We start from the raw sequence: 14,550 nt of genomic DNA, 5'->3' as shown, positions 1-14,550 counted from the left end.
GATCTGAACAGTAAGTATTTTACATTAAATGATGGTTCTCAGTCCCACCATACAGCAGCGTAACATCATCAGCCATCTACAGTAAATTACATTTCTTCAGGTGCCTGTTCAGCAGTCTGACTAGACTTCAATAACTCCAAATGTTTTTTTCTTTTATTAACTGTAGGTTCTTATTAAAGTGTTGGATAACAATGATAATGGCCCAGAATTCTCTCAACCAAGTTATGATGTCACCATCTCAGAGGATATCCTCCCTGACACTGAAATTCTGCAAATTGAAGCCATAGACAGAGATGAAAAACATAAGCTGAGCTACACTATTCACAGCAGCATCGATGCAGTCAGTGTGAGAAAATTCAGAATTGATCCCAGCACTGGGGTGCTCTATACTGCTGAGAGATTAGACCACGAAGCTCAAGATAAGCACATCCTTAATGTCATGGTAAGAATGCAATATTCACTTGGCTCAAGACACAATCACTGATGTTTCAGGTGCAAACATGCCTCACTCTTTGCCTGAGCAAAGTACTTCCGCTGCAGTAAGTAGTCATTAATTTCATCTTGCCTGCCCTGCTGTGTATTTATTTTACCTTTTTATTTGGACTTCTGTGAATCTTACTGTGAATTCATTGTATCTAATATGAAATGATTTGGCATCTCAAGGGAGAGCAAGCAAGAATTTATTTAATCTTTTGGCATCTGGTCTTCTCACTCAAGGTAATTTTCAGAGTTTCTGAAGTGAGGCTGAAAGTTATTTGAGAAGTTATTCACAGGGAGATAACGGCTTTCTTGCTATACAGAATGCTACAGCCCTTCTGAATACAAGCCTCATTTATAGTTTACTTTTACAGACGTATTTCAGTACATAAACTGTTGATATAAAAATAGTTTTCAGCTACATTTTCCAAATGTTTGGGTATGCAGGGAAAATTAATTACCTTTTTTTTTGCTCCGTATGCCTAGATACAGAACATAAGTCTCTGTTTTCAAGTGAAGGTTGTATATTGTGAAGTGGAGGTTAATAAAAAAAAAAAAAATCTGTCTTCGTTTAAACTTGTAGTCTGCTATTTTCTATAAATACTTAATAGCCCTGCAGAACAGTTCTGTAAAGGAACTTCTCACAACATATTAGGTACAGGGACAGCTTTGGGTGGGAGAGCCCAGGATTCAAGAGCTGCTGGGAGACACAGCGAGCAGGAGCTGAGCGGGGTCTGAGCACACTGTGTAAAAAGCTGCAAATTCTTTTGTGAGCAGGATTAGAAATAAATATAAATTGAACCACAGAGGTTTTCATTTCTCGATGCTTTTGTTTGATCTCTACCTAATGCAGTAGGTTTTTTTTTTTTGCTCTATGTATCAGGAACTGAACTTCAGGGCTGCTGGCAGGATTGTCAGTGTACTGAGATTTTTAGTATCGAGCTGAGAGAGGGGCAATAAATGATGCTAACATTGGGAGTGCTTAGCAATTCGTAAGATTATTCCTAGTCTGATTGCTATTTTTATCATCATCTTCAAAAAGGAATGTACATATATAATGCTGAAAGAGTCCATTGGCAGATACGAGGGCTCAATTGATACCTGACCGATGACAGTGGGTAAAATTGTTTGTAGTTCTTTGAAGGGAGCAATGTGCAAGGCATGTTTGCCACTAGGCTGTAAAGTGGGGAGTGTTAGCATAAGGGCATGACCATATAACATGTATTACAAAAAAAAAGGGATATATTGCAATCCTAAAACTGAATTGGTGATGTCATATGGTTGCTATTCCAAAACTACATGGCATGATGCTTACTTACCATTCATTTTTTCACAACTGAAAAAAAAAAGTCTCAGATCTCTTGTTTCTCATATGTGATTGTGGTTCAGACTGCAGGTTCTTTGGGTCAAATGTAATTTATTATTACTTTGTATTCAACTGAACTGAAAATGTTACTAGCACTCAGGTGACTAATATTTGTGAAGTTTTAGAAAATGGATACCAACAGTGTATCATGCACTTGTTCCATAGGTTCGAGATCAAGAATTCCCTTACAGAAGAAACCTGGCCAGAGTCATCATAAATGTGGAAGACTCCAATGACCACAGTCCATACTTTACCAGCCCACTGTATGAAGCCTCAGTGTTCGAATCAGCAGCTATTGGATCAGCAGTTTTGCAGGTCACGGCTTTGGACAAAGATAAAGGAGAAAATGCAGAGCTTATCTACACTATTGAAGCAGGTTAGGACAGAGGCTGAAAACGTGGCGTCGGCACTGAGTCTCGTTGACATTCACTAGGTGGCTACTGAGCCTTTTAACTCTTAAGTCGTTCCTTCAAAACCATCATGGAAAATAGTTATTGAAAGCTGCTGATACAGACTGTTTTCAGGTTGTTGGCTTCAGTCTAGTGCACAGTGATCCTCCATAAACAAATGCCACAACAGCTGGTACAACTTGGCATCTTTGCCAACATTAGGATCAGAGGAGCATGGAGAGTAAAAATTTCTGCCAGCAAAGCCATAGTTGTTTAGAGGCACAATGGCTCTTGAAACAACTGTATGTCAATAGAAGCCTAAGGGAAGTCGTAGTGATATCAGAATAAAATTGCTTTTGCTGTTAAGCCCCATATATTTATATTCACCATATAAACTGAAACAGCAAAAGCATCTCTCTGCTAGTATAACAGCAAGGTCATGGGAAATTCACATTATCTATGCTACGTGCGCAAGCAAATGCAACTTTCTCTGACTCGTATGAATCTGAAGTTAGGCATTATCTCTAAGTTAAACCATTAGCATAGATCCAAGACGGATGCCTGGAAAAAGAGAGGAGGAAGTGGAAATTTGTAACGTTTGGAGTTTTTATTGTTTTAATGTTTTACACATACCCAGACAGGACAACACTGTATATTGCAGAACAAACCCCGAGTAGACCACACAGCTTCCTGGGGCAGTGTTGTATTTCAAGCCTGTTAGCAGCTTTTTCTTGACACCTTGTTCCTATGATGGGCTCCAACCCAGTCACCCTTAGGTGCCAGCACAATGTAAGAAGCCTTCTGACATGCTAGGAGTATGGCTCTATTCCACTGGTAGTAGAATACATGATGCAGATAAAAAAAAAATACAAAGATTAGAAAGGATTTTTTGGCTATTAGATGATTAGATGAGTCTGTGTGGTGGTATTTTTTTCTTTCTTACAGGCTCTCTCTTCTGTTGCAGCCTTTTGCTGTTTCATCGAGTTCTCTCTGCGGTGTCAGACTTCAAACTTCCATTTATTATAAGCCATGCACTCCCGCAGTTTCATTATCCACAGATGTTCAAATCCCAGATGCATCAAAATTCTGCCTTTTGCTGCTGTATGATCCATAAAATCTGTGCAGTTAAGGATACTAATTTTAACTGCAGCATTCGGATAGTATACAGCCCCTTCATTCAGGGAAATTACTTACATCACCTTACATGTGAAGAGAGCAAATGGTAGAGAAAGTAACTTCTGCTTAATTTCATAGCAGATTCCTAAGGGAGGAGAATGAGCTCTGGCCTTACGTAAGGCAATCAGTGGCTACAAATCTTTTGTATTAGCAAGCACTGACAAAACAACTACAGCAGCATTTGTAGTGTCTGCAAGTGAGACAAATACTGTGATCTTTATGAGAATTTGTAGCTCTGGCAGAATCTCAGCTCCTCAGTGAATAGCACAATTTTTGTTTTATCTAGTAGAGTAAACTTTACTGATCTGAAAGGACTGATATAAATAGAAAGCTACTACCAGTATTGAACTACATACAGTAGTATGTGGCTTAAATTAGCCTCCAAGTACCAGAATTTACAGCAGATAGTGAATTGCATCTTTAAAATAATATACATTAACTCACTTCATTTAGGATTCAATGTATTTGGTATTTCAGCTACAATGCTCATATTTATTTCTTTGTGCACAGCACCTGTAGCAATCACCACTCAAAAAAATCTGTTTATCACCAGTTTCATGAGACATATTTCTCTTCACTTCATGGATGGATTGGAAGTAGTTCTACATTTTAGAGTATAAATTACTCTAAAATAAATAGTATAAATAATTTTTTTTAAAGTAAATTATTATAAAAGTAAATAGTATAAATAATATAATATTATTTATTATTATACTATTATAAAAGTATTTAGTATTATAAAAGTAAATAGTATAAATAAATGAAACATGTTACAATGATTGGAATCGCTGTAACTCAGTACATGCTGTTTATTTTTAGAATCAAATTCTGAAAAAGAGACTATGCTTATTCATGCCAGATATGCACATAATGTCCTCTTTCAAGCAGGCACTCAAGGAACCAGCAAAATACTGTTTGCTTAATAAAAGCAATCTCTAATTACAGGATAGGGATACATAGCAATAGTTGTGAATCTGTATTGCTAAAGAAGAGGTAGGGAAAAAAAAAAAAAAAAAAAAAAGACCCCAAAGAAGGTTCTTGATCCAAACTCACTGTTTTCACCTTTGTACAGTGATATCCCTGCTTGCATGTTATACCAGACATTTCATGACATTTTCTACTAAATCTCATTCATCTAGATTCATCCTCCTCAGAAATCGTATGATAAACCTTTGTGCCACAAGATACTTTAATCTCTTTTCTATGCTATTTGTTCAGTTTTATTTTTCTAAATGCCACTTTAACCTTTTTATATTCAGTTCTTTGAGTCTTGAACTACTGTAATCTTCTCTATGGTTGCATAATATCCCCTTCAATTAAGAGACTGAGTTGTTATCCATTTGTCATGTAATTGGCTTGTTAGCCTCTGATCTAGTTTCATTGCCTTAGGTGTACATACATGTATTTGACTAACTCCCATAATCTAGGGATGCTTTTTCCTAGTTTGATGGTAGTAATATACATGCACCACATGCTCCAATGTTGACACTGAGAATCAAGGTAATAAACACCAGCACCTGAGTTTCTGAATGTTTGAACATCTGCACTGCCTACTGGAATGTCCTGACTTTCAGAAAGAAAGACTGGAAGGCCCTTTATAATTATTTTATTTTTTTTTTTTTAATAACTGTCTTTGACAAATTGCAGCGAATTGCCCTTTATTAATTATCATTTAAATGCATTGTATTTCATTTCTAATTTTCTTGCAATGTTTATGTTTTAGGAAATACAGGAAACACATTCAAGATCGAACCAGTTTTAGGGATCATTACATTACTGAAGGAGCCAGACTTAACCACAATGGGACAGTTTGTTCTGTCAGTTAAAGTGGCCGACCAAGGTTCTCCACCACTTTCTGCAACAGCAATTGTACGGATATCTGTGACAATGGCAGATAACTCCCACCCTAAGTTCACTCTCAAAGAATACCAAGCTGAAATTAATGAAAACGTGGATATTGGTACTTCTGTGATCTCTCTTTCTGCAATCAGTCAGTCCACATTAGTTTATGAGGTTAAAGATGGGAATGTGGATGGAGTCTTCACTATAAACCCATATTCTGGAGTCATCACCAGTCAAAAAACCCTTGATTATGAACGTGCTTCCTCTTATCAGCTCATTGTACAGGCAACAAATATGGCAGGGATGGCATCAAATGCCACTGTGAACATTCAGGTTGTTGATGAAAATGATAACCCACCAGTTTTTCTCTTCTCTCAGTACTCAGGCAGCATAAGCGAAGCTGCTCCTGTAAATAGCATAGTCCGGAGTGCAAATAACAGCCCCCTTGTGATACGTGCCACTGATGCTGACAGCAACCAGAACGCTTTGCTTGTCTACCAGATCGTTGAATCTACTGCAAAAAAGTATTTCACAGTAGATTCCAGCACAGGTGCAATTAGAACCATTGCAAATTTAGATCATGAAACAATAGCCCACTTCCACTTCCATGTGCATGTTAGAGACAGTGGAAATCCTCAGCTTACAGCAGAGAGCCCTGTTGAAGTAACCATTGAGGTAACTGATGTGAATGACAACCCACCAGTCTTCAGCCAGGCAGTATTTGAGACCGTCCTGCTTCTGCCCACATATGTTGGTGTTGAGGTTCTCAAAGTCAGGGCTACAGACCCAGATTCAGAGATCCCTCCTGAACTCACATATAGTCTAATCGAAGGCAATCTGGACCATTTTTTGATTGATTCAAGCACAGGAGTACTCACCATTAAAAACAATAGCCTCTCCAAAGACCATTATATGCTAATAGTAAGAGTATCTGATGGGAAATTTTATAGCACTGCTATGGTGACGATAATGGTAAAAGAAGCCATGGATAGCGGGCTTCATTTCACACAAAATTTTTATTCCACGTCTATCTCAGAAAACACCACCAATATCACAAAGATCGCTGTGGTAAATGCTGTTGGTAACCGTCTTAATGAGCCCTTGAAATATAGCATATTAAACCCAGGAAACAAATTTAAAATCAAACCCACATCAGGAGTCATTCAGACGACTGGCATACCCTTTGACCGAGAGGAACAAGAGCTGTATGAGTTGGTGGTGGAAGCAAGCCGTGAACTAGATCACCTTCGTGTCGCTCGAGTGGTGGTGAGGGTTTACATTGAAGACATAAATGATAATGCACCAGTGTTTGTAGGGCTTCCATACTACGCTGCTGTGCAAGTTGATGCTGAGCCTGGTACCCTGATATATCGAGTGACAGCTATTGATAAAGATAAGGATGAAAATGGTGATGTGTCATATCTTCTGAAGGAAGATTACGGACATTTTGAAATTGATAGGGGAACTGGTAGTGTCACCCTGAAAGAAGCCTTCAATTCTGACTTATCTAATATAGAGTATTTGGTTGTCATTCTTGCAAAAGATGGTGGCAACCCATCACTGTCTGCTTCAGTAGAGCTCCCCATTACTATTGTTAACAAAGCAATGCCTGTATTTGACAAGCCCTTCTATACAGCCTCCGTGAATGAAGATGTAGAAATTCACACACCAATTTTAAGCATAAATGCAACAAGTCCAGAAGGCCAGGGTATCATTTATATCATTGTCGATGGAGATCCTTACAATCAGTTTAACATTGACTTCGATACCGGAGTTCTGAGTGTCATCAGCCCACTGGACTATGAAATAAATTCCCTTTTCAAGTTGATGGTGCGAGCTAGTGATGCCCTCACTGGTGCTCGAGCTGAGGTCACTGTGGACTTGATTGTTAATGATGTGAATGATAACCCTCCAGTTTTTGATCAGTCAGCTTATAATGCTACTTTGTCTGAAGCATCTTTGATTGGGACTCCTGTGTTGCAGGTTGTTGCCACTGATGCTGACTCTGACAATAACAAAATTGTGCAATATCAGATAGTCCAGGACACCTTTAACAGCACAGATTATTTCCATATAGACAGCACAAGTGGCCTAATTCTGACAGCACGTATGTTGGATCATGAACTCATACAGCAGTGCAGCTTGAAAGTCAGAGCAACTGATAATGGGTTCCCACCACTTAGCAGTGAGGTTCTTGTTAGTATCTCAATAACAGATATGAATGACAACCCTCCAATTTTCAACCAGCTAATATATGAATCGTATGTGAGTGAACTGGCACCTCGGGGTCATTTTGTGACTTGCGTCCAAGCCTCAGATGCTGACAGCTCTGATTTTGACAGACTGGAGTATAGCATCCTATCAGGAAACGATCGGACCAGTTTCATTATGGATAGCAAGAGCGGTGTAATCACCCTTTCCAACCATCGGAAGCAGCGAATGGAGCCCATGTACAGCCTAAATGTCTCTGTCTCAGATGGGTTGTTCACCAGCACAGCTCAGGTGCATATACAGATCCTTGGGGCCAACCTCTACAGCCCTGTGTTTTCACAGAGTGTTTATGTTGCAGAGGTTAGAGAAAATGCAGCACCTGGAACTAAGGTGCTTCATGTGAAGGCCACAGATGGGGATTCAGGTGTGTATGGCCAGATAAGCTACTCCATAATAAATGACTTTGCCAAGGACCGATTTTTGATTGATAGCAACGGCCAGATTCTGACAACTGAGCGACTAGACCGGGAGAACCTGCTGGAAAGTGACATTGGTATATTTCTGAGAGCACTTGATGGAGGTGGCAGGACTACATTCTGCACTGTGAGAGTGATAGTAGTGGATGAGAATGACAATGCTCCCCAATTCATGACAGTTGAATACAGAGCAAGCGTCAAAGCAGATGTTGGGAAAGGTTACTTGGTGACTCAAGTGCAAGCAGTAGATCCAGATGATGGAGCCAATTCCAGAATTACCTATTCTCTTTATAGCGAGGCCTCGGTTTCAGTAGCTGATCTGCTTGAAATAGATCCAGACAATGGATGGATGGTCACCAAGGGTAGCTTTAACCAACTGAAAAACACAGTTCTGTCATTCTTCGTCAAAGCAGTTGATGGTGGCATTCCTGTAAAGCATTCTCTCATTCCTGTCTACATCCATGTTTTACCTTCAGAAACCATTTTACCTTCCTTTTCTCAACCCCAGTATTCTTTCACCATAGCAGAAGACACCCTCATAGGCAGTACTATTGACATTGTGCATGTTGCGCCTAATCAGGGTGCTTTGTACAGCACAGTTAATGGTGAGCTGACAGAAAATAACAAAGATGGTGTATTCATCATAGAACAAGACACGGGACTCTTAAAACTGGATAAGAGACTTGACCACGAGACAAATTCTGCTTTTCATTTCAAAGTTGCAGCCACCATTCAATTGGACAAAGTGGACATTGTGTTGACAGTGGATGTGGAGGTGAAGGTGTTGGATATAAATGACAACAAGCCCATATTTGAAACAGCGAGCTATGACGCTATAATAATGGAAGGCATGCCTGTAGGAACAAAACTTATGCAAGTTAAAGCAGTTGATGCAGACTCAAGTGCAAATGGGCAGGTCACCTATACACTTGCATTGGAATCAGAGCTGGAGAAGATCACAGAAGCTTTCACCATTGATAGCAACAGTGGCTGGATTAGCACACTGAAGGATCTGGACCATGAAAAGGATCCTGCCTTCACTTTTGCAGTGGTGGCCTCAGATCTGGGGGAAACCTTATCCTTGTCATCAACCACCTTGGTCTCAGTCACTGTGACAGACATAAACGATAACGCACCTGTCTTTGAGCATGAGGTCTACAGAGGATCGGTGAAGGAGAGCGATGCTCCAGGGGAAGTTGTGGCTGTTCTTAGCACCTGGGATGAAGACACATCTGATGTCAACCGGCAGGTTAGCTACCATATTACAGGTAAGAAACGACAAGCATGCTTTCTTCCCAAAAACAGCTTTACTGAAGAACTGTGCATGTGTCCAGTTTTAAGGAGAAAAATTAGGAGTGTTTCAGCTAAGTTACCACTGTGACTCAGACAAATGCATCTCCCTTCAACTCTTTTTTCCTTTAGTTTGGAGATACTTTTGGAGCAACTAGAAAAGTTGAGAAGAAGGAAAGGGAACGTGTGTTTGTGTTTGTGTCAGTCTGTGTCTGTCCAGGTGATTCTCTCTCTAACTTTCCAGAATAATTCTTCATGATTTGCTGCGGTGCAATGTAGCATGACCCATCAACCCATCATAATTAATACGACAGCTTGGAAAACATCATGACAATGTTTCAGCCAAGGGAAGAAGAACATTTCATTCATAAGGAGAAAGTCTTCACACTTCCAAGCATTAAAAATTTTGGAATAGCCTTTTTCTTTTTGAGAGAGGAGAGTGCATGTAGGAACCATTTCAAAATAACACTATTTAAGAAAATTGCACATTGGAGCAACCTTGGAGGAAGATGGGGATGCCATTTCTTATCAGCCCAGATTTCTGGCTAGGGAAATTGTAATCCACTCTGAAGAGCCGTTTAGCTGCTATGCATTGTTATATACAGCAAGAGGCTATTTCAATTATATTACTAACATATTTTTCAAAGTGTGGTAACATTGCTCTTTCCTTCTTTTCTCCTAGATTCAGGCTGTATTTTATGTGAGTGTACTATGAGTGATGGGGTGCTGCAGTTTTTTTTCTGCCTACAGCTTGTGTTGTCCAATAGATTTTTTTAGGGAATAACTTTGTCACTCCCTCCAAACTTCACAGTCCAAGAGCTAATACTAATTACACAGTAATAAACAGATTCTTGGGCAGGTCCACATATATCTCACTGGATAGGATTAGAATTACACAAGACTGCACACAAGTAGATGCATTGGGCAAAAATGAAAAGTCTGACAACTCACAGGATAACAGTTTGTTTATTTTGCACTGGAGTACAAGACTTCTACTTCTGTGTTGGCTATTAAATTGGAAATGTTCGTGGGATGGTTTGTAGAGACAAGTGGGATGTTCCAGTTATCTACAGAGTGCCTGTGTTATGCATCTGAAGTAGCATCATTTTCAAATCAGTCAGAAATTCATACTGTTTACATAAAAGCCTAGATTCAGTATGAAGGTTTGCAAAAGCTAGTATGTTTGCAGTGTGACGTGTTGTAGGCTATTAGAACTAGAGGCAAAAATTAGTCTTGTGAGTAAAGCACAGGATTTGGAGGCTGTAAACTAGGTGCATTATCTGATAGTGCCTCAGTTTCCACATATCTAAAACTATATAAGTAGTGCTTCATCTTAGTGATTTTGTAATATTTGAAGTGATTTGTAATATTGAGTATTTGAGATGCCAGTATAGAAGTTGCTATAGGAAATGCAAACCCTTCAGGTTTGTAACAAAAATATTTTAGCATACCCTGTTAATCAGACAAAGATACTGTTTTTTCTTTGCCCTGAAGACTTTGTCATCTCTTATAATGAATTATGCTTTTAATTATGTACTGATCTGTTTTCTTCACATTCCTGTGCTGTTAATTTAGCAAAAACTGGACTTTTGAATAATTGTCATATATGACTCAAAAACTATAGGTCATTCTGTACTTTAATTTGTACCACAGTTCAAAATATATCAGATATTTTGCTGTTTTGTTTTTGTTTTTGTTTTGTTTTGTTTTTAGTTTCTGAAAACATTAGATGACAAAGCCCCAAACTTTCTTTAATGCCTACTGTGCAATTACTAAAGCATATGAGCTCAGAAACTCCACTGTCTGAGTATAACCTTTGAACCTGGGAGATGCACATGGAGAAACTAGGTTCTTCTGATTCAGATATTAAAACATATTAAAGTGTAGTTTAAGTAATGAAATAGTCTATTCACACTTCACCCCAAATTAAGCTTGGGAACTGCATTTGAATATTTCTTGGATCAGATTAGCCAGGTGATTATTCAAATGTTGTATCTTTTTGGAGGCATTTTGAGCTGTAGAAACCTCCCTGAATACAATAAACAAATTCTGAGGAAAAACAGGACACTGACAAAAAGGGAAAAGAAGACAAATTACGAGAATGACATTTGGATCCATCAAAACCAGCTTCGTGCAAGTACACTTCATGAAAAGTAGCACACAGAAAGGAGATGGAAAAAAATCATCTTTCAGGAGATGAAAGGAAGAAACATTCTGGGCCAGATGTGATCACTTAAGAGCCCTTTGCACTTTTTTAAGAAATGCAAACACTTATTGCAGCCTTCTGATCACCTTTGAAAAGGGGAAGATGCATTCTGGTGGGTAAATATATATTCTGTTTTGAACTCCTTCCCTTTAGGAGAGGTTTCCATGATTACTGGCAAGTAGTTGCCATTTTCAAACTCCATTTTTCAAACTGCCATTTTAATCTGCATTTGATAGTGGGAAAAAATTTTGCACTTGTCATTTGTTATTTGGAGTTTGATAACAAGTGGAGATGTTCACAAAGGAAAAGCGCGATATAAAAATCTTAGTAGAAAATCATTAGAAAGTTTAGGTAACACAAGTGCACTTAGGAAGCACAGTAGTTTCCTTCTGAAGGCTCGTTGGAGCTCATCGCCTGTATAACAACTTGAGGTAGTTTGACAAACAACAGGGCTATGTCAATGTTTAGCTAGGATGTTTAGCCAGCCTAAAGACAGCTAGATATTACTGAGGTTTAACAGTGGAAAACAAGGAAAAGCCATCAGAAAAATGTCAGTTGCTAGGATGTTGGTATCGTAAAGTGTTTTGAGTTAATTAGGCTTCAACATGTAAATGTAAGAACAGACAATAGTGTTAAATGTGGTTCAACTGAATACAAGAAGATGGACAGTGTTTGGGAGAAGAAACTAGTATTGTAAGCAGTGTCCTTTTTTTTTTTTTTGCTGGGCTAATTGTCCAATGTGAGCAAACTGACTGTTTGTTTGTTTGCTTCTATTTTATATTTGAAATCTGGAGTTCTGGAGAAATGTTTGCTTAGATGTTTGGGGAGGACTTGTACTGTAGGCTGAAGAACAGCATGCATATTCTACAATAGTAAAGCTAAGAGGATTGGGTTTATTATTTTGGCAGCTCAGTAAACATGCAACATCTTAAAGTGTGTGTGTGGGGGGGGGGGGGGGGGGATAAACCTATTGATTTTAAGTTAAACAAATGCCCAGAGTTCTAATTAGGAATTGAATGTATCTAAATAGATGCATAAATGTAACAGAGAATCTAAATAAATAAGTCAGTAAATATTCAGTTCTCCCTCCCAGGTCAGCATTGCAGTGAAAACTGATACTGCTGGCTTCTAGCTTTCAGTTCCCTTTTAGCCATTATAATTCCCTCTGTGTGTGCTTTAGTAATGATGTGTGTCAGGATTCGTTTATTTTGGATCACTGTGTCTCTGCATTTCATTTGTATCTAGCTGTTTTCTTTCTTTTCTTAAACTTGAGCTTGATTTGGCTTTGTACTATTTGCTGACTAGGGAAGGAGGGAGAGCATTATTTAAACTTCAAGTAACAAAAGATAAAAGATAATGCTGATTCTTTTACCCTCAAAGCCATTCTAAAAAGTTACTGGAGTGTTTTTTGTAGCTAGCACTTCACTGTTGTGACATTCAAAGTAGAACATAAGAAAACTGCCAACAGATTTTAAAGAATCCATTAATACATGTAGTCAGGAGGCTTCCGTTTAGAAAAGCTACATTATTCAGAGTGAAAAACTAATTAATTAGAACGCCCCTAGGATACTGAATCTGCTTACATATATTAGTGAAAAAGTTAATTAATCACTGCAGAATGAGATCTGCATCGAGACATATGTAGAAGTACTAGAAAATGGTTCCCTGGGCCACAGTGTGGATTTTTTATTTTTATTTTTTGCATTTCCTTTTTTAAGAATATTGTCTTGGCATTATCTTACCGTTTACATCTCATTATTTCTGTTACATTGTATAGTACAACTTCCTCCTTTGTCTTCCAAAAACAAAGTATATAGCCAGTCCTGAGAAGCAAAAGAGAAGAAAGGTAGCACTCATGAAAAATGCATGCAAATAAACTGTTTCACATGTTTGCTGCTTATTGCACAGGTTTTTTGGCCATTGAAATCGATCCTTTTCTAGTGAAGTGGGGAGAGAAAGGGATTCCAGGGACCGTTTTTTAATATATACTCCCAAAATTCCTGTGTGATTCAAAAGCTATTCCATCAACAACAAAGCAACAGTGATTTTAAAATTGCTCCAAGCTAGTGTTACTGCCAGCCATAAAAGCCACCAGCTGATTTTAATTAGATTTTACCTTTCCTCTTTACTTAACAATGGGATATCCATACCTTGAGTGCATTGCTTCATAGTAGCTCAGAACAGTTAATCATTTCTTTTTACAAAAGAACTAATATGCAGGAAAGCACTGATTGATATCATGAAGCTAAATAAGAGTATTTAAGACCATTTTTATTAATGGTTTACAACATTAAGCTCACTGTGATAAGATTACAGCCTTTTCTAAAAGAGAGTTAAGCTTTTTTATGCTGATGTTGAGCTGAATAGAGAGAATTTAATGTTAATCAGCAGGGGTCTACCTTCTTTGACAATCACATTAAGACTCAAGTCAGTGGACAGCTTCACATTGCCTTGGGTTGTATTCAGACTGGCCTGCAGTGCACATCAACATACTAAGTAACCCTCTTTAGGAGAAGTCAGTTTATATCACACAATAGGTTAAACAAGGTTTGTCTGAGTCCTGTGATGGTTACTCCAAACTGTTGTAGAAATCTTGGTTTTGTAGAAAGCTTGGTTTTGTGACCTAAAAAGTTGATTTTCTATCAACAGCAAATATCTGTGATATATCTGTTTTGTGCTCTGTATGACTACAGGGCCTTTTATAATTATAATGCATATCTGACTAATTTTCGGGAAATCTTCTTCATTACAACGTTGTTTTCTGACACAATTACACTTAGCTCTAATGGTGATGCTTAACGAGAAAGATTTCCTCAGCTCATCTCAACTAACTTAGCTTTCATATCAAACAGAAACCAGTCTATCTTGTCGTTGGTAGCTAATGAAAAAGGCATAGATTACAGCCCGTGACCTCTTTTCTGCTTTTTGATGTACGAAGAAGGCATGAAATGTGCATTACACTTTTTTGCTTCATTTTAAGCACAGTTTTAAGCTCAGATCTTCTCTGCCTTATTTTTGCTAAGAAGGTCCCTGGGAACTGACAGAATTGTGCCACTAGAAGCAACAGCAGTGACACCCAATCTCCTGACAGCAGAGGCAGCTCAAATACATTCAGCC

General features: G+C 38.4%; 1 protein-coding gene across 11 annotated transcripts in view; it reads left to right on the top strand.

Annotated features, from left to right (window-relative positions):
- The window catches only part of FAT3 (FAT atypical cadherin 3), a 420,625-nt gene that overhangs the window by 331,698 nt on the left and 74,377 nt on the right, over nucleotides 1–14,550 (top strand). For 10 of the 11 annotated variants that reach the window (XM_066989896.1, XM_066989902.1, XM_066989899.1 and 7 more), the window contains 3 exons: nucleotides 167–442; nucleotides 2,009–2,219; nucleotides 5,132–9,205. In XM_066989896.1, coding sequence (XP_066845997.1) covers nucleotides 167–442; nucleotides 2,009–2,219; nucleotides 5,132–9,205 — 4,561 coding nt within the window. Of the gene's footprint in view, nucleotides 1–166; nucleotides 443–2,008; nucleotides 2,220–5,131; nucleotides 9,206–14,550 lie in introns of those variants that run through there. The other variant, XM_066989904.1, reaches the window with a different exon arrangement.

This window comes from Anser cygnoides, chromosome 1 (genome assembly GCF_040182565.1).
Source record: "Anser cygnoides isolate HZ-2024a breed goose chromosome 1, Taihu_goose_T2T_genome, whole genome shotgun sequence".
In the NCBI taxonomy this organism is placed as follows: Eukaryota; Metazoa; Chordata; class Aves; order Anseriformes; family Anatidae; genus Anser; species Anser cygnoides.
Note: the sequence above shows the minus strand (reverse complement) of the source record. Positions and strands in the feature narration are given on the sequence as shown.